General features: G+C 45.0%; 1 protein-coding gene across 8 annotated transcripts in view; it reads left to right on the forward strand.

Moving 5' to 3' along the window:
- Nucleotides 1–22088, forward strand: part of CPNE1 (copine 1) — a 42095-nt gene that overhangs the window by 14351 nt on the left and 5656 nt on the right. For 7 of the 8 annotated variants that reach the window (XR_013922904.1, XM_080354415.1, XM_080354416.1 and 4 more), the window contains 10 exons: nucleotides 12488–12616; nucleotides 13201–13380; nucleotides 14112–14186; nucleotides 14419–14490; nucleotides 15136–15219; nucleotides 15658–15747; nucleotides 19392–19490; nucleotides 21160–21246; nucleotides 21345–21404; nucleotides 21809–21942. Coding sequence is in view for 7 of the 8 variants with exons in the window: in XM_080354415.1 (XP_080210541.1) it covers nucleotides 12488–12616; nucleotides 13201–13380; nucleotides 14112–14186; nucleotides 14419–14490; nucleotides 15136–15219; nucleotides 15658–15747; nucleotides 19392–19490; nucleotides 21160–21246; nucleotides 21345–21404; nucleotides 21809–21942 (1010 nt within the window). In the remaining variant the exon portion in view is untranslated. The remainder of the gene's footprint in view (nucleotides 1–12487; nucleotides 12617–13200; nucleotides 13381–14111; nucleotides 14187–14418; nucleotides 14491–15135; nucleotides 15220–15657; nucleotides 15748–19391; nucleotides 19491–21159; nucleotides 21247–21344; nucleotides 21405–21808; nucleotides 21943–22088) is intronic. The other variant, XM_080354419.1, reaches the window with a different exon arrangement.

Here is a 22088-nt window from a genome sequence, read left to right on the forward strand (position 1 = left end):
TTGGCAGTGAGAACATGGTTGTAGGTGAAAGATTTGGCTTTCCCACGGAATGGAAATGTGTTGGTTGGTAGTGTATGCATTTGACTTAATATTTGTGGCTGTGTACTGAACTCTGCTGCTCTTTCCCTATCTCATGGTCAGGTAGGTATTCTGGAGCTTGTTTTCTGTACAGGTGACACTGTCAGTAATGTTCTCAGAGCTTTGTTACTGTGTGCGATGTTTGGGTGTTGTTTGGCCAGGGAGAGCTTTTCACCTTCCTGACTTGGCTATAAATACCGTGCGTAAGAAGCGCAGCCCTGAAGTGTTGTATTCGGTAGCTCCGGACTGACAATAGATGTCGGATGGTTTAGTTGCGATTCTCTTCACTCGCTGGCTCTCAGTTCTGTGCAGCTTCTTTTGTTATCATTCTTCTATTTTTCTATGTGTATTGACAGCATGGCAGCTTAGGAGAGAAGCAACCAGATGAGTTCTGTCCCAAGCTCCCTGTTTTTCCTTGTATGCTCTCATGTCTACAGCCTTAAGTTCAAATGGTCTCACCAGTTGCTTCCCAACTATGTTCAAGTAAGCTTTCAGGAACAGCGAGTATATTTCCTTTCAACGTGAGTCTGATTTCTGCAAAATCGATTTTGTAAATCTCTATTTACCGCTGTCACACCACTTTCATTGTTTTTTCCCTGACTTTTGGGGGGTCTTTTGTTACGAGTGACCAGTGAACTAGGCTGGCATTCCTCACTCAGTTGGTAACGGAACCCAGCCAGGGTGTCTCCACGGGGTACGGTGGGGATCACCCACAGAGTCCACGGCTGAGGGAGCCCCATTTCCCTGGGAAGTTTCAAGCTGAGAAGGACTTGGAAGGAATTGATCCTGCCTAAAACCCTTTTGGTCGGCATAGCCTGGCTTTTTGGACCTGTCGCTGCTTCTGGAAGGCTGGTGAACTTTTGAAATCTTCATGTTGTAGTTACAGAACTGTTAACTGAAGAATTGGTAGGATGGTGTTGCTCTGATTTGTGGCCATCTGAAGGTAGGTGGAACTTCCAGCTAGATATTTCATAGTTTTGAACAATGAGGTTGATTTCAGCCGTTTCCCATTAAATGTGACTATGCAGATGTACTGTTGCTTTGAGTGACTTTAGAAAGCTTGGAAATGCTTTCTAGTTGCTTAGAAATGACACCAGAATTGGGGAGGCACAGAGCGGTATAGTCAGAACCTAAACTACTTTGAGAATTCCTCCTAGGTAATTTTGATTTAGTGCTGCTTATGATAAAATTCACACACAATCCCAGGCTGGTTGGGTTTGGAAGAGACCTCTGGAGATCATCTGGTCCAACCCACCTGCTAAAGCAGGTTCACCAGAGTAGGTTGCACAGAATTCATAGGACTGCTGTCTCTTACTAAGATTTCAAGCCTCTGTGTACCATCTGTTTGCTTGATGACCTTCCCCCTGGGGTGGCATTTGCCAGAATGTGCTCCATAATACAAGCTGTTAATGAAACTCTTGTTTTCAGCAGTATAACCGAAGCATCGCTGCTTGTTTTGACAGGACAGTGGATATGAAATGTGCAAAGTCCTTGCTTCTTTGAAAGCTCAGCTTGCAATTGAAAATGATGGTTGTCAATACCATTTCTTTATTAGCCAAATATTTCTAACAAAAGGACAGTACTTAAGAATCCCGTGTTCTTGAGGAACACTAATGCAATCAGCTACAAAAGCACAGAGTAAAATTAGACTGAATGTAGGTGAAATCCCTTCTTCAAGGAGGGAAGGTGGAGTTGTTCAGTATTAGTAACTCAGTTGCCCAGGATTCCTCCGCTACGTTCCAGCAGTGCTGCAGCGCCACTTGTCTGTGTTATAGGTCCAATGTCATGCGAACAAGCGGAGTGTTTTTCTAGCTCTTAGAGCTGTTTTCAGCTGTGGATGCGAGTGCTTTCGGGAGGTAAGTGTGTGTGCGGGATGCTGGTGCGCAGCTCGTGTGTAACCAGGAGCCGGTGGCGAATGTTTGCGTCCTCACCTTCAAGGCACATCCCATTAACGGTGAAGTGGCGTTAGGTTGAAGTTGAAAGTTTGAGGCCAAACTTCACTCTTTAGCTTGAGTGAAAACAACCAAGTGATGCCCTTATCTCATGAAGAATGTTTTTGGTTCAGAAACTTCAGCACCGAGCTCGTGTGAAAAAGAGCAGAATAAAACAGTGAGTAGATAGTTAAACTCTTTAACTAATCTGAAATTTAAATTCAGTTGTTAATGATAGAATGTATGAGCTGTGTAATTATCTAAGTGGTTTGCTGTTAAACGGTTAAACCTGAGCCCTGCACAGTCTTACATATTCCTAGGTTGTAAATCCGAATTGGTTTTGATGGTCAAGTCTGTTTTAAGGTTTTCAAAGACCAACTGTAGTTGTTGTCAGTTAAGTCAGTGCTAACCCATGTTATATAAAAGCATTTTGAGTAAACTGGATGCATTTCTTAAAGGAAAAAGACTTTTAAATGTATCTGAAAAATTACGCAACACCACGACATGCTGCACAAGTGTCCTGGATTTTTTGGAGGCCTTTGCTGTCATCTGGATGCTCATCCCTCCCTTTGGATAACTGACACTGTTTTTGTTAAGACAATAATCCAAATGGCATTTCTTCCTTGCAACACAAGCAATATGTCATGCTGTTTCTTGAATGAGCAGGTAGTATTTGGCTGCCCTAATTACTCCAGGAGCAGAAAGGAGAGTGTGCAGACTGTTTTCCTTCTGCAGTTTGTCTTTGGTCGTGCCTGTAAAATAACTTTCAGCAGAGAAAAGAGTAAATTTTTCTGAAACCAAAAATGCTTTGGTTTAGACAAAATAGTAAATCAATTTAACATAAATCCTAATATGAGTCTGCAGATAACATTGTATGAAATACCAGCTACTCTCAGTGCAGCGGCTTGACTGAATGTGACTGTGGTATCATTGAATTCTGTGACTGGAAGGGGAGAGGAATCCCTGTGCCACCCATGGTCTGGGGCTGTGGGATGGAACCGTCCTCTCTGTTGTAGCCTTGGAAAGGGAGTAAGAACCTGTTGGTTTGAACGTTTTTGAGCAGCCCGCACTCCAAGGTTGTTTACATGTATAACGTGAAAACAGCCACTGTTTTCATCTCTTTGTGACCTTCGAGTCCCTCTGCTGCTGTGTTAGGTAGGTGTCCAAGCCCTGCTGGTGCGGGATTGGTGATGAATAAGCTGCTCTGATGGTCTGTCCCAGCGCTGCCCGTCTCGGGTGCTGAGCTGTTCTGTTCCTGCACAGATGGTGCTTGTTGCCCAGAGAACCTGCGGGTTGTGACCCAGGTGTCCAGGTTCCACCTAACGCTGACAACTCCCAGCCTCTCTGCTTAGAGTAGATGTAATTCAGTTCATACTTTTACAGCTGTTAAATTTAGGTTTTTCATCGGATGAGTTTTATGCTCAGATAACGTTTTGCTCAGAGAACTTTTCTCTGCCTTAGTTTGGTCGTAGTTATGAAAAAATTGTTGGAACTACTCATTTGACTTGGAGAAAATAAAGATGCTGCCCCGTGGGAGAATCTGAGACTTCCCACTCTTGGGTTATAGGGTTTTCAGGTTCTTGACTTGCAGAGGCATGTTTTCTGTTGGACTTGATCTTGAGGGTCTCTTCCACCCAGAGTGATTCCATGATGACTCTAAAGGGTGTGGAACACTTTTGTAGCAAATTCAAACTTACTGACAACAGACTTTTCTAGGGTCCAGGTTGGAAAGTATCGTGCTATATATACTACGATAGCACATGTGGAAGAAGCACTTGAAGAAATGCCTGTTGCTGTGGTGGAGCTGCTGCAGGGAGGTGCTGTGGTCGTTTTGGCACCGAGACAAGGGGAATAGGTTGGATCTGTCATCATAATGAGCTTGTGCTTTTGGGAAGGGACACTGGCGGGAGCAGGTGGATCTGGAGCCCAGAAAAGGGATGGGAGGTCAGCGTGGTGTTTTGTGGCCTTTCAATACTTCTGGTTGTAGTCTGGCTGGAGGAGAGAAAAAACAACCTTTAAAGTCCCTGCCAAACCCTTTCAACCCTTTCCTTTGTTCTACTTGACGTCAGGTTTTTGTGGTGGTGGTTTTTTGGTAGGTTTTTCTGGTTTGAAGCATCATTATTCTGCGACAGATTAGAACGGAGAATTGAAGATGTTCATATTACAGATGGTAATAATTAAGTCACAAAAAAAATATGATGGGGGTGTGAATCTCGTTTGTAAAACGAAGCATCTGCTCAGAAGGAGAAAGAACTGAAATAAGATGTAAGAAAGGCTGAACTTGCAATGAATAAATTGAAATCAGTTTCTTAGGAGTGCTGCAGAAGCAATATTATGGGATTTTTTTACCAGATTGTATTTCACAAGGAGCTAGATTCAAAACTGAAGTCCATAAAGAAGAAATCCTGAATATCATGTGAGAGCATGTTCTATAATGAGTGAGAAATTGAAAGGCCACTTCTAATCTATATCCTTATTCATTTTGTGGGCAAGAGTTGTCACTGTGCAGTAATAACTCCAGGGCAACTGAGAACGGTTTGAAAAATTCATCTGGGGTATCTCAGCCATTTTTGGTGATCATTCAGCAGTGCAATACAAACAAGAAATATGGCAAACATTTCATTAGCTGAGTGGCTAATGATGCTGCGTGGTCCCTGAAATTCTTCAGTAATGTGGATTTGTTTGATAAAGCAGCACATATCAGTTGGATGCTTTGCTGGCATATTTCTTTTTAAAGTCTCATTTTGAACACATGCTGTTCATACAGTGTTTACTAGTCCAAACAGATGGACCCTGATGAGTTTGTGCCTTGAAGTGTAACATCACGACTCTGTTTGAGGGAATGGGTGGGATCCCATGGGCTCTGCAGTGGGTACAGGGTGGGTTTGGTTTGCAGCCCATGGGGAGGGCAGGGGTTGTAAAGGGCTCAGCGGGATGGGGGCCGAGATGTCGCCTCAGGAATCGTGGGTGCGTGTAAATAGCAAGTGGTACCTAGAGATACTTGTGGGTGAAGCTGCAGTTTAGTTGAAGAACCGAAGAGGAGTGTGGTATAGTCTTCAGTCTCAGCTTAAGTCTGTTTTTCAGTTAGGTTGCTCTTTACATTTCAGTAATAAATATTGGAGAATCGCAGTGGAGAGGTGGAAAAAGGAGCTGAATGAAAGAGTGTGAAAGGGTTGAAAGAAATCTTCCTTGTTGGGAGAAATCGGTGAGCAATTCTAGTGTTACAGTTACTGTTCCGGCTTCAGCTTAAAGAATGATTGACTCCAAAGCCCAACCTGCTTTAAGTTTGTTTTTCAAGGAAGCAGGTTTTGATATTCTGCTCCTGAGTGCTATGAAAGACTTTGAAATGTGTTTTCTTTTGCATGAAGAAAAGTTACTTGGAAAAGCAACGTAGGTTTTGTTTGAGGTGTTACTTTGAACCCCATTGTAATTTAATATATTATGAACTTATATTTGAAATGGAATCAGTGTTGACCTATCCATTTGTTTATGTATTTCTCAGAAAAGTGGAGCAGAGGTAGATAGTAAAGGCTGGCACTGGCCTTTGAGCTTGTTGGTTGTGGTTAAGGGGATATTGGTGGTAAGTTGGAGGTGAACAGCAGTGGGTAGAAGGTCTTTCCCTGGATTTGGGACGTGGCTCTTGGTCCTTGGGAGGGAAAAGCTGCAGTGAAGGAGATGAAATGACTGAAGTTCTTTTGCATTTTATGCTTGGAATTACAGTCTCATTTGTGATTTTTGTGCTTTATTTCAGCTTTTTTTTCAAACTGTCCAGAACTTATTTTTATTATCACATAGGTAATGTATATACTACCACATAGATATTTTGTTGACATATAGATATGGCACTTAGGGACATGGTTTAGTGGTGGGCATGACGGTATTAAGTTAATGGTTAGGCTTGATGATCTTAAAGGTCTGAACAACCTGAACAGCCCTGTGGTTCTGTAAATGGGAGCTTCGCCTTCTCGGTTGCTATGGGTGCCTGGGAGGTCGGGTTGCCCAGCGCACGCTCAGCACTTGCGCCCGTGATGCCTTCAGATACGAACCCCCAGTTCTCGTGGTGATACTGGAGCTTCACATGGAGACATCTCGGTGAGTGGAACCAGGTCCTGGCTCCTGTGCATGTTCAGTGGTGCCCTGGGTGTGCTGGAACACCATATAGAGAATATTGATTTATTATCTGCCTGTAGTAATGCTGGGCTTAACTGTCCCAGCTCCAAACCACCAGGAATAATGAAATGGTGGAGAAAACAGTAGCCATTTCTGTTCTCTGCAGAGCTGTGTGGTCCATGGCGGAGCTGGTGTGCTGGCAAGAGGCCGTATTTACTAAGAACTTCTGTGGACTGTGGCCTTTCTCGTGAGACTCTTGATAGTTTAAACTAAAGACACTTTCGTAGTACGTCTAGTGATACAAAGCTAGCTTTATGGTTTCTTTTAGAGCCTTATGGGGCTTCAGGATCACATGAGAATTTTTATGTTGATAATGTGTTTAGAAAGTGGTGCTGATACTACCTTGGCACCAGCATCAGCTTTATAATATCAAAACCTGAAGCGTAACAGGCTGCTCCCTGAAAATTGAGCTGGTATTGTGAGAAAGCATCGGTTCTGGTAGCCTGCACCTTCAGGGGCCGCAGCAGGATGGAGAAGCTGTTTTGAAGGAGGTAGGGTGCTAGCTGTAAAATGTGGAATTAGTAAGCAATGGACAAGGAGGGGACTATGGGTTGTTGGGAAGTGCAGGATCTATTAACTGGGATGTTCTGTTGGTGTATTTCTTGAGTTGTTGGGGTAGAATAACGCCAAGACGGTGAAAATTGCAGTTGGTACGTACGGCTGGCACGATTTTTGGCATTGCTGTTGTGTCTATAAGCAGAATGTAAGGCAGACGCTGTGCTCAGCCTGGTACAAAACAAGCTCATGGGAAATCAGCTGTCCTTAAGCATGTGTGTTAAAGCCGCACTTCTGAATTAGTGGGTAATATTTGGTGTACACTAAAATAGAGTGCGTAGGGTATCCTGTACAGAGTGATATAGTCGATGAGAATTTATTACTGTAATTAGGAACAAACTGCAGGTTTTCCTGTGCCGAATCCTTGCTTATGTTCCATCTTACGTGGAGCATTGAAACCAAGGTGACCGGTGAGACTGGATTCTGCAATAACATGAACATTTTCCCTCTGGAAGTCCTCGCTCCTGGCCCTCTACAAATCCTGCATCTCAAAATTTGAGCTTTTCATTGGGGGTGTCTTTGTAACATGGAATAAGCTTTTCAGACGCAGGCAGGGCAGTGGTATGAAGCTGGTAGATTTTTCTTGTCCGCCGAGTGAGTCCGTGGGTTCTGTGAGCTGCGTCGCTCCCGTCCCCCTGTGCTCCCACAGCCCCAGCGCGGCCTGGAAGCGTCTGAACAAGAAATGTCGTTCTCTAAGTCTCACCCTGTGCCGTGTAATGCTTGATCCTTAGTAGATCAAACGGTGGGTCTCTTACTGCAGAGGGATGAGTACAGAGGAGTTTGTTCATGCATCAAACACCCGTATGTGGCGTTTTGGGGCACTGTGAGACGCTCCAAAGCTCTGAATTGGGACAGGGAAAGTCTTTCAGCACTCCTGTTCTGGAGCTTTATTCAAGCAGAGATGGGCAGTGCTTTCTTGTCTTAGATTTGATTTGCTTGTAGCTTTGCTTAGGCTGAATTGCTAGAATATTAATTATAAAATTAATATTAGACTTGTCTGTGGAGTTGGTTTTGTTTGCATGGGAGACTGTTCTGTGTGAAAGGAAGCTGGTTTTTCTGTAGAATGGTGTGAAAAGGGTTGGAAGCTCTGCAAAGCTTATATAAAACTTGAGAAAGTAGCAGCTAACTCCTTATTCTTCTGAATGTATAACATGGATCTCCTATGTGATTTTCCTAGAATGTCCCACATTTTTGGTGTTGGTTTGGTTATTTGGGACCATGATGTGCTTTAATTCAGTGTAGAAGAGCATTGTTGCAAATACGGGGTTTATCTTTCTGTGTTCCACATGTGCTGGAGTTAATGAGCCTCTTTACAGGGTGGTATGCATCATAAAAGTAATTTTAACTTTTTAAGGTGGACCTCAGTTTGGTTGTCTAAGCACTTCTTAAAGTGTACTTAGCCCAGTTTTACTTGAATAACTGGGAATGATGTCTCGTTCAGCAGTGAGTATGTGCTCAGGATTGCACAGGTGTCTGTGGACACTGTTCTGCTCTAGAGTTCATAGGGATAACATTGGTGATGTATTATTTTTCCTCAAAATGTTGTGTTATATCATGTGCAATTCCAACTGAAGGCAAGAAAATACAGGTGCGTGTTGGATGTGAAGCTGAGTGTTGAACATTCTTCCCCTGGAGAGGAGGGGGTGCAGAGGAACGTGCAGGATTTGGCTCCAGATGACACTCCATGGGCGATGCCTCTGGTCAGCGAGCTCCCCGGCTTGTGAGAGCCTTGGATCAGGTGCGTGTGGCTCTTGGCAATAGAAATTGACTGTGAGGGTATAACCTAACGTAACATCAGTTGTGGTTTTATGGGCTATTTCTAGCAGCACTTACCCGGTACTTGCTTGCATTGCCTTATCTTCTGAACCCCCTATGCTGGGATGCACCCAGTGCCTCTGGTTTATGTATTTTTTTAAATAGAGTTTGAATTTCTCACTGTTTTTGGAGTTCCTTTTTACTTGGCAAACTGAATTTCTGCTGCTGGAATAGTTTTGTGACTTCCAGGCCATGCTGTACCTTATAGTGCCAGTGGCGAGTAAGTTGGAGAGGTTGTTAAATTGTCGTCACTACAAGCTGTTAAGGATCGATCTATAAGAAATCCTTTCTAAATTGAATATGTTTAGATACCTTTATGGAAAGCAATTCACTTTAACTGCTGGGTTTGCTTCAGGAATATCCATTGTCTTCTGTAAACCAGAAGTTTCAAATAATAGACATCAATATTAGTTATCAGCATGGTTGTGAGGAAGGAAAATAAGAAATCAATGAATCTTAGAATTTCTGGAACTGTTGGAAAATAGAATTTAGATAATATTCTGTCATAGTAAAGATTAATTACTGAAAGTCTAGAAGCTGAAGTGATTTGTGTATGTGAATGGGTATAAGCATGCTGTACAAAAACTCAGTGAAACAACATGACATTTGTTTTTGAAATACTGACTCGAAAGCGCAAGCTGAATAAGATGGGTGTTCTCCAGATGAAACAGCAGGAGGGTGTTGCAGGGTTGTGCGGATGCTCAGAACACAGAAGGTTAAGAGGAAAGAGAAGGTATCGCAGGGTTCTCGGAGAAGCAGGATGGGTGGTGTGTTGGGTGTGAGGCTGTTCGGTGCCGTTTTCGAAGCATTTGGGCTGGTCACTGCTCCCGGAGGAGGCGCATGGAGCCTTTACAGAGAGATGGAAGTCAACTGATGCACTTCACTTAGGCAAGTCAGGTTTTTATAGGAAAAGAGATGCCAATTGCTATAGTAAAATACAGTTTACTGTGGGCTTGTTTAGTCTGGAGAGGAGGAGGCTCAGAGGTGAGCTCAGCACTCTCTAGAACTACCTGAAGGGCAGTTCTAGCCAGGTGGGGATTGGTCTCTTCTCCCAGGCATCAGCAATAGGACAAGGGGCCATGGGCTTCAACTCTGCCAGGGGAAATTGAGGCTGGAGATTAGAAAGCAATTCTGTGCAGAGAGAGTGGTCAGGCATTGGAATGGCTGCCCAGGGAGGTGCTGGACTCACCGGCCCTGGAGGTTTTTAAACTGAGATTGGCCATGGCACTTAGTGCCATGATCTAGTCAATGGACTGGAGCTGGACCAAGGGTTGGACTGGATGATCTCTGAGGTCTTTTCCAACCCAGTTGATTGTGTGATTCTGATTCTGTGAAGAATGAAAGTAAATTCCAGAATTCCTGCTTAGGCAGGAAAAGAGAATATTTGAACCAGTGCTTATCATCATTAAATCCTGTTTTAAAAACAGCTGATAACGGAAGTTGGGGTTAGTTCTCCTAATTGTTGAGGATCTCTATTTACTATTTCGTGTGTGTGTGTGTTTGACAATTAAAATATATGAAGCTTTTGATCTTTTTAAGCTTTTCAGACGTAGGCAGGTTTCAGGAGGTTTGCACTTCTCTCACTAACTGGGGCCAGCGGAGTGAGGGTGTTTACCTGGAGCTGAGCACGTCTGCGGCTGGGACTGGAATGGACGTTGTGTCTTCACAGACCAGGCTGCTCCCGGCCCTGGCTGCTGAGATACTCACACTAGTCTGCAATCAGGATTTTCTGCTGCAATTATTCAAGGGCTGGATTGAAGCTGGAGAACACTGTGCAGTGTATTTGGAAAGCTGTGAAGTGTAAAGAAACTTTGTGTGGGCTCGTCAAGGCTGTCCGTAGGCAGCAATACATAAACAAGTGCTGGCTGGGGTTCACACTGATGTTTTCAAATGAAACATGATTTTTTTTTAATCTGAATCTGTTAGGGAGCTATCCCTCTGCTTTCCATATGGGTTCTGCCTCTAGTTGTTAAACCTGCTTTCTGGTTACCCCCGAGTTGGTGAGGAGGGTGGCTGAGCTGTCCCCTGCGTCACCTTGTGCCTTGAGGACACAGTGGGAAAGATCCCTTGTGGTTTGCGACTTCCCAGGGCTTCAGCAGCACATCTGGGCTGTGTTTCAAGGGAAATCCTGGGCCATGACTAAACCCACAACATTAGGATGAGACAGCCTGCTGGGTGTTAGTGTATCGAAAGATAAATGCTTAAAACAGAGGAGTATTTTTGTAATTTCGCTGCTGCTGATCTGGAGAAGGGATTCAGATGGCAGATGGGAGGTGGTCAGGTTTGAGGGCTTGTGTGTAACTTCAGCTCCTGGCTTCGTTGTGTGGTTTGACAGTTCGCATCTCAAAATTTTAGCTTTTCCTTGGGGGTGTCTTTGTAACATGGAATAAATACATACAGACTTGTTCTGCGTGCAGCTTGAAACCTGTAGGAACATTTCCTTCTGCTTGGGGATGCTTTGAGCTTAACTTTACTCCTGATCCTTTGTACTCTCGTGGGGAGGAAAGGTGGCTCCTGGTTCTGTCTCCTGTTGGTACAGAAACGTCTGATGCAGTAGAGGAACGCAGAGCAGGGATGTTGGTGCGGGAGCCAGCGCTGGCTGTGCTGATGTCCCCTGGTGCCCTAGAGCCGGTATGTTGTCTGTAGAACCACAGACACGAGGCTGCTCTGCTGGAATGGTATGTGTGGGTAAAGGAAAAACCTGATACCTGGGACTTGCGGTTTGCGGAGGAACATATTTATTCAAGGCAGTGGTTTCTTTGTGGATCTTACTTGGGGTTGAAGGTGACTCTGGTGGAAGATGGATGGCTCTAACTAGTAGTTTGGACAGTTGAGCAGCCTACTTCAAACTGGCCTCTTTGAAGATGCCAGTGTTAAAGCCGATCATGATGACGATGACCTTAGTAGAAAGCTGAACGATGATCCTCTTTGCCTAAAGCTTTGCTAATTCTTGCTGAGCGCCACTTTTGTCCTGCCCCATCACCAGAGCATCCAAGTGCTGTGTGATAGTGTATTAAGTGACCTTGTTGACATCTGTCCAGGGCAGACTGGGAGGTCTAAGAGATTAAATGTTGTCTAATAAAAGCTCATCTTTCCATTGAGATAAATATTTACACCCTGTGACTATGAGAAAGCTGTGTGAATACTTGGATACTAGAAAGAGCAAACAATTATTTCTTTGTTTCCAAACTCTGAAGGAGCTTTTCTGTGAAATACTCACTTTTGAAGTACGTGTTAGAGCTCTCAAGCTCTCTTTAATGCTTTGATGCTTGAAGGCTTATCTTCAAAATTCACTTTTGAGAATTCTTGCTGTTCCTTGAACAGCAGTGCCCGCAGTTTGATGTCTAATAAAATGTAGCTGTCACCTTGCCAGAGGAGGGTTAGTTCATTCCGAAGGGGGCAGCACCCCAGGTACCTGGGCTGTGCAGCTCCCGGGGCCGTTCGGCGGATTTCGGCCTGTCCCGGGTGTCGTGTCCCCGGGCACTGACGCGCTGCGAGAGCGTCTGCACAGGCGCAGCCTGAGCTGCGGGAATGGGTGAATCAACAGCTGCCCGACGGAGTCACAACATGCGCGACAGTTGCTAACAGCTGGTTTTCCCGGGGGAGCAGCGCGACGGCGGGGGAGGGACGGGCCCGGGGCTGCGGGGAGCGGGAGCTGCCGCGAGCAGCGGCCGGAGCCCCAGGGAGAGGCAGGAAGGGAAGCGGCGGAGGGGGAGGCGGCGGGGCCGGGCCGGGCCGCGCTCGGTGCCGCTGGCCGGGGGCGCGCAAGGCCGGGCGGGGCGCGCTCCCGCCGCTGTCTCGCGCTGGCCACGCGCCCCGAGCAGCCCCACCCGGCAGCGACCGCGCGCGCCGCCGGGAGCACGTGGGGGCGGTCGCGGTCGGTCGGTCTGTCGGTCGGTCTGTCGGTCGGTCGGTCTGACGCTGTGCTCTGCCCACAGATGGCCGGGTGCGTGTCCCGCGTGGAACTGTCCGTGTCCTGCCGGAGCCTCCTGGACAAGGACCTGGGCTCCCGCTCCGACCCGCTCTGTGTGCTGCTGCAGGACACGGGGGGCGGGCAGTGGGCTGAGGTGAGGGCAGGGGAATGAGGGGAGGGCTGAGGGGGGGGCAGGGGCTGAGGTGAGGAGAGGGCTGAGGTGAGGGTGCAAACACACCGACTTTCCCCGTTTCCATGGCACTGGTTTTCCTAGTGGGCACATGATGTGTTTAATTCAGATTTGCATTCCCTGAGCAGTCCCCGATGCCCACACTCCAGCTCTGGGGTTTTACACTGCTTGGTTTCATTAATTGCTCATGTGTTTGCTTAGAGTTGCATCAGGACGTTGGTTTGCCTGTTACGATGTGGCCTGTCCTCTTTACCCCACAGCACGCAGTCTAGAACACAGCATTGCACCAGCCTTTTTTCCCCTGATTTTCAGAATTTCCCCGTACTGCAGTGTTTTGTTATCCAGTGCAATTCCCTCTCTTGGCGAGCTGTCGGTCAGTCCGGCAGTGCCCTGGGTCCCCCCTGAGCTCCAGGCACAGCCCGGGGTGTGTAGCCCAGCCCATGCCCGCGTTCAGCCAGCACAGGGCCTGGGGACGCAGATGAAAAGCTGCCTGGGAGAAAACGTGGTTCTTGCTCACCATCAACAGCTTTGCTTCTGTGTTTGTGCAGCTAGATCGCACGGAGAGGATCAAGAACTGCCAGGACCCTGAATTCTGCAAGAAAGTGGTTGTGGATTACTACTTCGAGAAAGTGCAGAAGCTGAAATTCGGCGTGTATGATATCGATAACAAGTCCCTTGACTTAAGTGATGATGACTACCTTGGGGGGATTGAATGCACGCTGGGACAGGTACGCAAAGGCACGGGTTAAGTGATCTACAAAGCAGCAGCAAGTGTTGGGTTTGTTATGAAAAATGGGGTGGAAGACTGCTGTATCAAAGGCTTCAACATGCTCAAATCTGAAAACATCTTGTTGAACAGGTTGGTTTGTGTTACTGTTGAACTTAGCTAGAAAATGATGATGTCAATCGTGAAGTGAAGGTTAGAGGTACACATGGTTTGCAGTTAATTGCTTAACTTCGGAGGCACTTGTGGCACTGCAGGCAGGCTGGGGTGGAGAGGGCGTGGTGCCTGGGGAGCTCCGGTGGAGTTTCCTTTGCACAAAGCAATCACAGGCAGTAAATCTGGGGAAGTCAGGCTGTTTGAGATTTGGTTGCGTTTCCCAAGGAGGGGTTTGTACAGCTAGGTAGGAGAGAAAAAAAGCAGGATTTGTGCTACTAAAGGACGACTTGATAAATAGTATTTTCTGATTTTTAGTAGTGTTTTGGTTACTTGTGTAGAAAATGATTCGTGTGTCTTATAAAAACAGGAGGCTGAAGTTTGGAGGCGTTAGTGAGTAATGTTTGGTAGATAGTGAGAGAAGGTAACTTCAGAATTTTCAGACTCTTCAATTCAGGAGCACAAACTGTGTCACTGTTGGAAATGCATTTAAATCCTTTTAGATCTTTTAGGAGAGTTTGAAAAGTACCTCTTTGCTTTTTGTCTAACTCGATGTTTCTCTTACCTGTCTTTTAACATCAGGTGGTGTCCAGCTCGGTGTTCACCCGACCACTGGAACTGAAGCAGGGAAAGCCAGCAGGGAAGGGCACCATTACAGTAAGTAAAGGTTCTGCGTAGAAAAAAACGGTTTCTTATTCTTCTGTATGTTGTCTGGCACAAAGTAACATTTCTGTGCTTCTGTCAGTATATCTTCAAATGCTATATGTGTACAGGAAAAATAGATATTGGAACTGCAGTTTATTTCACAGACAAAATACAAGCAAAACTCTGTGGGGTTTCTTGGTTAATTTTATTTATTTATTTTCTTTTAAAAATTTCCGTGGCACAGATTTCAGCAGAGGAGATCAAAGATACCAGAGTTGTGTGCTTGGAAATTGAAGCCCAAAACTTGGACAAAAAGGTATTGATTTTTTTAAAAACCATATTGCGTGCTTCTACGATACTTTACAGTCAGTGGCTTTTGGGCAGGAATCTTTCTGTTTTTGCAGACAGTCAACTAAGCTAGGCAATCCATGGATGACAAAAGGCTCACTGTGTTTTGTTACTTAAGCGATGTAAACTGGAGATGTAATTTCTTGTTGAAAACCACAATGTCAAACCAGAAACTCCACCGCCGAGTTTTAGTTTTGCGGGATTATTTAATCTTTGCAATATTCTGGATTTTAATACAGTTCAATTACATAATTGTGTCCAATGAATATTGTAGCTGTGACCTGCATTTTTTGTAATGTTAGGAAGGAAGAAAAGGTGGAAATTTTGGTATGCTTCCTCAATGTTCTTTAAATCCCAGTCCAGGGATTTAGTGACCTCACTCCTCAGTCGGCAAAATTATGTGACTTATACTGACAAAAATGGTCTGAGAAGACCGTCTTGGAATCAGAGCTGATGACTTTGATGACTTAGTGCAGCAGTTTAAAAGAGAAAATAGAAGAAAACAGATTTATAGTTTGGTTGAAATATTGTGTAGTGATTAGCCAGCTCTTCTCTCATCTGAGTAAAATACAGGAGGCTCATTACTTCAGTTGCCTTTTTTTTTTCTTTGCAGGATTTCTTAGGTAAATCGGATCCATTTTTGGAATTTTACAAGCAGAGCAATGCTGGAACGTGGCAGCTGGTGTACAGATCGGAGGTAGGATTTAGTATCTCTATGCTGATGTTTTTCTTGAGTTGATCAGACATTTTACTCCTCCTGAAACTGGGAGTCCCGCTGCTGCAGCTCTGCGACGAAAGTCGTCTTGTGCGCTAAAAAAGGGGTTCTGCTCATTGGCTTGGCAGGAAACTGTTGATCTGCCGCGTGGTGGCTCAGTGAAGGGTGCAGCCGTGCACCGCGTGAGCAGAGTGGCCGGACTCTCCTCCCTTTCAGTGGTGATGAGCTGTTAGGTTGGCTTGGCTCTAAAATTTAACTTTACCCTGAACTTCAAGCTTTTATTTCTCAGAGGGCTTTTGCTTGGCTGTCCCTGCATGTCGGGGTGGGCTGTCTGAGGCTGTTCTTAACCCTCAGGTTATGGATCATAGTGACTCGCATGTCACATCCCTCATGTGACGTTATGCTGTAATTTTTTTTAAGGTGATTAAGAACAACTTAAATCCGTGCTGGAGGAAGTTCAGTGTTCCCTTGCAGACGTTTTGTGGTGGAGATTTTAATAAACCCATCAAGGTACAGCTTTCGGGAAGTCTCTTTGTTGTTATAAGTAATCTAATCTTTGATGTTAACTATCACGTTGTCTAGTCATATTTAAATGTTTAGATTGCCTTTCTAGAGCAGTAGTGTGACAGATAAGTGATTATATGTCTATTACATATGATGTCTGTATTAAAACACTATGAGTTGTCAGATTGAGAAGTTGGGAAATGCAGAAGTGACACTTTCTAATGAATAGCCATAAGAACAATTACAGCTGGTTTTCTCACTACTCTGGCCAAGGTTTCAGGTATTGCTTTTTGTTGTGGTGGGATTGTTTTTGTTTTTTAGTTGTGTCTCTCTAGCACTGTTTCTAAGTTAACCGAGTAGCTCATATATGTTGGACAAGCTTGAGTGCCTTAGGATGCTGACATGGAGAGGATTGTAATGCATTGTGTAGATTCCTCCGTTCATGAGCCCAGCAGGCTTGTCCCAACTCATTTTCTGTCTTTCCAACTAGAAATGGAGTTTTGAGTCAGAACTGCAGTTCCTTGTGGTTTTGTATGTGATGACTAATTCTCTCTGATCTTGGCTTATAGAAATGATAGCAGGACAATTACATCTTGTTAAATAAATTTCTACAAAAGAAAATCTGATAGCAAATGAATTTTTTAACTTCTGTTTGAAGCAATGCATAGATACTGTGAAGGCATTTAAATCTATACATAGTTCTATGTCCGTGTAGTCTTTCTCTGCTTATCCGACTCCTAAACACTTTCCATTTGCAGAATTTTCCTGCCTTGTCCTGTTTGTGAAGACATCTCATGCTGGAAGTTTGACCTGAAAGGTTTAGCAAAATGCATGCATGCCAATATTTTATTTGTGCAGCATGGCAGGGCCAAAGAATTACTGAGGTTATTAACCTGGAAATAGATGTTCACATGTGCTGGGCTTGTTGGTGTGTGGCCACATTCTAAGTGGTGTTTATGAGCTTTTACTGTTGGAGAGTCAACAGTCTTGGGTCAGCAGGAATCCTGGTCTAAAAGTGAGCAGCAAACGTGGCAGGGCTGTGGGAAAAAGAGACTTTGTTGTCAAAACTGACCCAGGATGGCATGGCTTACACATGCTGTTACATGAGGCTGCGCTTGCTGTAGTCCAAAAAGATTTGTGTGTGTTTTAGAAATTATATTTTGTTTGTTTTTCTTTATTTTTTCTTTGTTTTAGGTTTGTTTGTTTGTTTTCCAGAAACTTGCTGTGCTTTGGAATTCACTTTGGAATGACCCGCTTCTTAAAAAGGGTAGATTTTTGCTGTTAGTTCGTTTCAGCCCAAGTTCTTGGTGCATGTGCAAATAATCTAACAAGTTTCACAGTGCAGCTGTGAAAAAGGATTACACTGTTCTTGTACGTACACGTTAGGGACATCAGTGAGCCCAGGGAATCCAGGCTGACAGGCAGCACTAGAGAACAAAATATTGCGTTGGTGTTTCATTTTTCATCTGGTATTTGCTGCTCTGAACCTCTTGTTTGAGGCTTCCGAAAATGTGCATAGAAACAATTATGCGTGAAATAACAGTAGCGAGGGGAGAACTCCCTGTAGTTCAGCACAGTGGAAACGGCTGTTTCGATGCGTCCCCTGAACATCAGCTTTCCAGCTGTGTAGGAGGGTTCTGTACTGAATATGTGTGTGAGCATAAATCTCTTGGTCAAATTAATGGTGCTGCCTAATGTTTCGGTGATTCTTTGTTCAGCGTGATGTTCTCCTTGTTCTGTGTTAAGAACAGCTCAGATTTGTGACATTGCCTAATCTTGACAGTTTTGTTGCAAATAGGGACCAATGTGAGTAGAATCTCTCCCCCGTAGTTATTTAAATGGAGATAGCAAATGTGGAATTTGTAGGTGTTGGTATTGGCACTAAAGCTGCCGATTCGTGCGTTTGATGGCATATACAGAAAAGCACATCCATTCTCTGTGCATTTTGAAAGTTCCTCCTGTAGGTGAAAGGGGCCTTTTATCCTGTGACTGTATTCCAAGGCTTGTCATGAATATTGGATAGTTCATTTGCGAAGACATAGTTAATCAGTAAATAAGCACGTGCAGTGTCCTGCAGCATTGCCAGCAGGATGCTGTTTGCAGCAGCACCGCTCTCTGGGCTGCACACAGTGAATCTTGGCCAGTTTTAGAAAACCCTTGCAACAAGAGCTTTGTTTTAAGCCGTGTTGTGTTGCGAACTAATGGCAAAACTGGTCCTAAATACAGTTTTATTGGCGTGGCGGGGTGGGAGTGAGCAGGAGGGCAGGGGAGGTGTGTGGGGGCGGCCGCTGCCCAGTTCTCTGTGTGTGTTGGTGCGGAGGAGAAGCTGCCCTGGGCTGCTGTGCAAGAGCCTCCTGCGTTGGCCTCTCCGGTGTAATCCTGGTGCTTCTAAGTGGTGTTTAAACATTGGAATTGTTGGGAAGAGGGTTTGTGAAGCTCGGGGGGAGTGGGGGAGTTGCTTCTTGGGAGTGTGTGGAAGAGAGGAGTGACAAGGGGGGAGTTGGGAAGGATGAGTAGGAGAAGGGGCACAGTCTTTGGGGTGATCTTGAAGGATCACACGGTGCCTCCTGTTCAGGTGACTGGATTAGGCCATAATCCACCCAGCTTTTTGTCCAGGTTTCCTATTTGTCCCAGTGGCAGATCTCTACTGGACCACAGTAGACCTAGAAGAACCTTGTCTCAAATTTTAATATCGAGCCACTGAATTTAGCATCCTTACTGAGGTGTTACCCATGGGTTCTTCTTGTCCTTTCATCCTGAGGAAAAGCTGTCACTGTGGTTTGTACTGGGGTGACATCGATTTCTTGGCTACTGAAGGCAGATCTCAGAGAGCTTTTGAATGTGTCCGGCATGTGAACTTCAGCAGGGGGGAAGCAGCTGTTCACAGGCTGTTTCTTGACTGGCTGTGTCTGGAATTACTTGCGTTCTGCAGTCATGTATATTGCACATGTTATAAATGCTCCTCATAGTTGATTTTGTGGGGAACTATCGACAATACGCGTCTTACTGTGTTTGCTCTAAACCATAGTTATTAGCATATTTTTATTTTTAAAGGCATCGCTTTTCTGCATTATCTGCTTCTGAAGCTTTCATGCTGATTTAAACATGACTGGTTATGAATTAAATATTTATAATTTGCTTGGTATAATATGCAGAAAAAGACAGACTTAGTGTGTGTGGAAATTACAGTTTCTTTGTAAATTGATGCTATTGCTGGGTAGAAGAAAATAGTACATTCAGAAAGTGCTTAGAGAACAAAATTTTATTGCCTCTTTCCATTATCCCAGTTGCATATCTTGTCCTGAATTATCTCACATTTGTACATGAGGGCTGTGAAATATTGGGGGGGTTTTGTTTTTGTTTAAAATCTATTGTATTTAACGTGTGGAAGGGTTTTAATTAAAACTTTCACTGTGTGTACTTAAATGAGTGAGCAATTGAACATCTCCCTTTTTCTGAGATTCACTCCGGGTGTCCCTCTTCCTATCAGGTTTCAATTAGTGCCACGGATGACACCTCCAGTTGCGATGTGACGGGAGCTCACTCGCACGACTGCGGCGCTCTCGGAAGCAGGGGATCATGTGGCGAGCAGCTGCTGCTGTCCATAACATGGGACACTTGTCCATTGCTTGTGCTCTCTCCCTTTGCAGGTACAGTGTGCAGATCACGACAGCGACGGGTCGCATGACTTGATAGGCGCTTTTGAAACCAACCTGACTCAGCTGCAGAACGCGGGTGGCAGCTCTCCGGTGAGCTTTCTGCACCCCCTCAGCTTGGTCCAGAATTCGGTCTTTCACAAACCCTTTTTAATATTGACCTTGGAGATATAGTTCTAGTTGTTGGCTCCAAAAGTGGATTTTTCTGTCTGTACCTTTGTGTTACTAAGCCAACATCTGGGGAGAGTAAAACTTGGTGTGGGAATCATAGAATCACAGAATAGTTTGGGTTGAAGGGACAGCTCCCGCAGTGCCCCCCCTGCCATGAGCAGGGACATCTTCACCAGCTCAGGTTGCTCAGAGCCCCGTCCAGCCTGGCCTGGGATGTCTCCAGGGATGGTTCATCCACCACCTCTCTGGGTACCTGGGCCAGGCTCTCACCACCCTCAGGGCCAACAATTTCTTTCTTATATCTACTCTAAATCTCCCCTCCTTTAGTTTAAAACCATCACCTTCTGTTCTGTTGCAACAGGCCCTGTAAAAATCTGTCCTCATCTTTCTTAGCTGCCTTTAAGTCTGGAAAGGCTGCAATAAGGTCTCCCCGAAGCTTCTCTTGTCCAGCTGAACACCCCAGCTCTCCCAGCCTGTCCCCCAGCAGAGCTGTTCCAGCCTGGGATCATTCCTGTGGCTCCTCTGGCCCCTCTGCAGCAGGTCCATGTGTGTCCTGTGCTGAGGACCCAGAGCTGGACTAGCACTGCAGGGGGGTTTCAGCAGAGCAGAATTACACTGCTCTGTTTTCCTTGGGTGCTGTTACCATTACTATTCCTGAAGACATCTGTTGTCTGCTGCCCACCAGCCGCTTTTCCCAGCAGTTCAGCTTGCTGGTACCTCTGCTGAGTCAGGTGAAAATAAAAGGGCTTGTTCACACTTTAACAGATGAGTTCAGAGGTTGGCTTGTCTCAGGTAACGTTTGTGCTCGAGCTTGTCACCCTCACGAGCACTCTGGTCACCTTTTGAGCTAATGGAGAGCAGCGGTGCTTCCAAGGGGGACTCTTCTTACCTTGTCTTGGGCATCCAGTTTAGATTAAGTTGAATCATTTGCTAGTGGTGCTGGTTTCTCTCTGTTGTCTGCAGAGAAAACCTGAACTCTCGTTCTGGTGGAGATGTCTCGTCTGAGACAGAATCCACAGACAGGACGTAGCCAACGACTGCTTCCAGTCGCCAGTCAGCTTGATATAGTTGTTGTGATCCTAAAGCTGGTGGAAGATTCTTGCCTTTTTCCCTGGCCCATGTGAAATCAGAACCAGTGTGAGTGAAACTAGACATTAAACAGTGCAGTTGGGAACCTGCAACCTTTTTTGGCTTCCCCCGCCCTGAGATTTTGCCTACTTGTCATCTCTTGCATTCCCTTCCCTTAACAAAAAAGAACCCAGTTATATTAAGAGAAATACTCCAATTTGTGATCTCTTTTTCCCTCTGATAAATGGCACTGTTCCATGATTGCACGCAGAATACCAGTTATATTGTGAAGGAGAGAGACTTTTCTGAGGTCTTCAGTGCTAGTAGCAAAAACATCCTGTTTAACTCGTCAGATAGCAGTCCAAGTAGTTGCAAACCTTTTTAAAATTAAGTTTCAGAATTCTGCCAGATATTTGGATCTCTCTGAAGATGTGTGGTGTCTGACACTGTCTATTTGAATAATTTTCCCTGCTGTAAATGCAGATATTCTGGAACTTGCTTCTTGCATGCTTGCTTTCTGTAGGTGGAATTTGAATGCATTCATCCTGAGAAAAAGCAGAAGAAAAAGAGCTACAAAAACTCTGGCATTATCAGGATAAAATCCTGCAAGGTAGGAAGATTTTTGTTTGTTTCTGGCTTTTTAAATTTTCTGATCGTAATGAAAACTGTTCTTGTGGGGACGAGGTGTAATAGTGTGTGTTCCTCTAGATCGAGACAGAATATTCATTTCTGGACTACGTCATGGGAGGCTGCCAGATTAACTTTACGGTGAGTTTTTTCCCCACGGCATGTTTTGGTAAATGACAGGACAAGAGCAATGAAGTTGTGATGAGTACTTTAATTTGCAGTGTGGATGACAGCGAATGCAATGTGAATTTGCAGTCATGAAGACTGCAAAAAACCAAATGATACTGTATTTTTACTACTTGTGATCAAGTAGTGATTTTAACAGAACTAGGGTTTCTTAGCTTTGGAGAAGTCAGTCAGTGGGAAGGATTGCTTCTTAAACACTCATGTACCCTGGCTTGTGCACAGGCTTGTTCCCGTATCCGGCTGCATGTGTGCCTGGAGGAGGGAGCTGTGTGGGCCTGATCTGGATTCTGTTTCTTATTAGTTCTCGTTTCCTTATGGTGACGTACCAGTGACTTGCTGTTGCCATCTCGACTGATTAGGTGGGTGTAGACTTCACTGGCTCCAACGGAGATCCCAGATCACCAGATTCTCTTCACTACATCAGCCCCGATGGGATAAATGAGTACCTGATTGCCATCTGGAGTGTGGGAAGTGTAGTCCAGGATTATGACACGTACGTAATGATCTTAACAGATCTAACCGCCGCATCAAACGAGTCACAGCGGGTAGTGTCAGTGGTCACGGCTGACAGCTTGTTCCATAGCTGAGTGTTTGAGTGACTGAGGTGCTGCCTTTCCTTGGCACATCCCCTCAGCATTC

This window comes from Nesoenas mayeri (genome assembly GCF_963082525.1).
Source record: "Nesoenas mayeri genome assembly, chromosome: 16".
In the NCBI taxonomy this organism is placed as follows: domain Eukaryota; kingdom Metazoa; phylum Chordata; class Aves; order Columbiformes; family Columbidae; genus Nesoenas; species Nesoenas mayeri.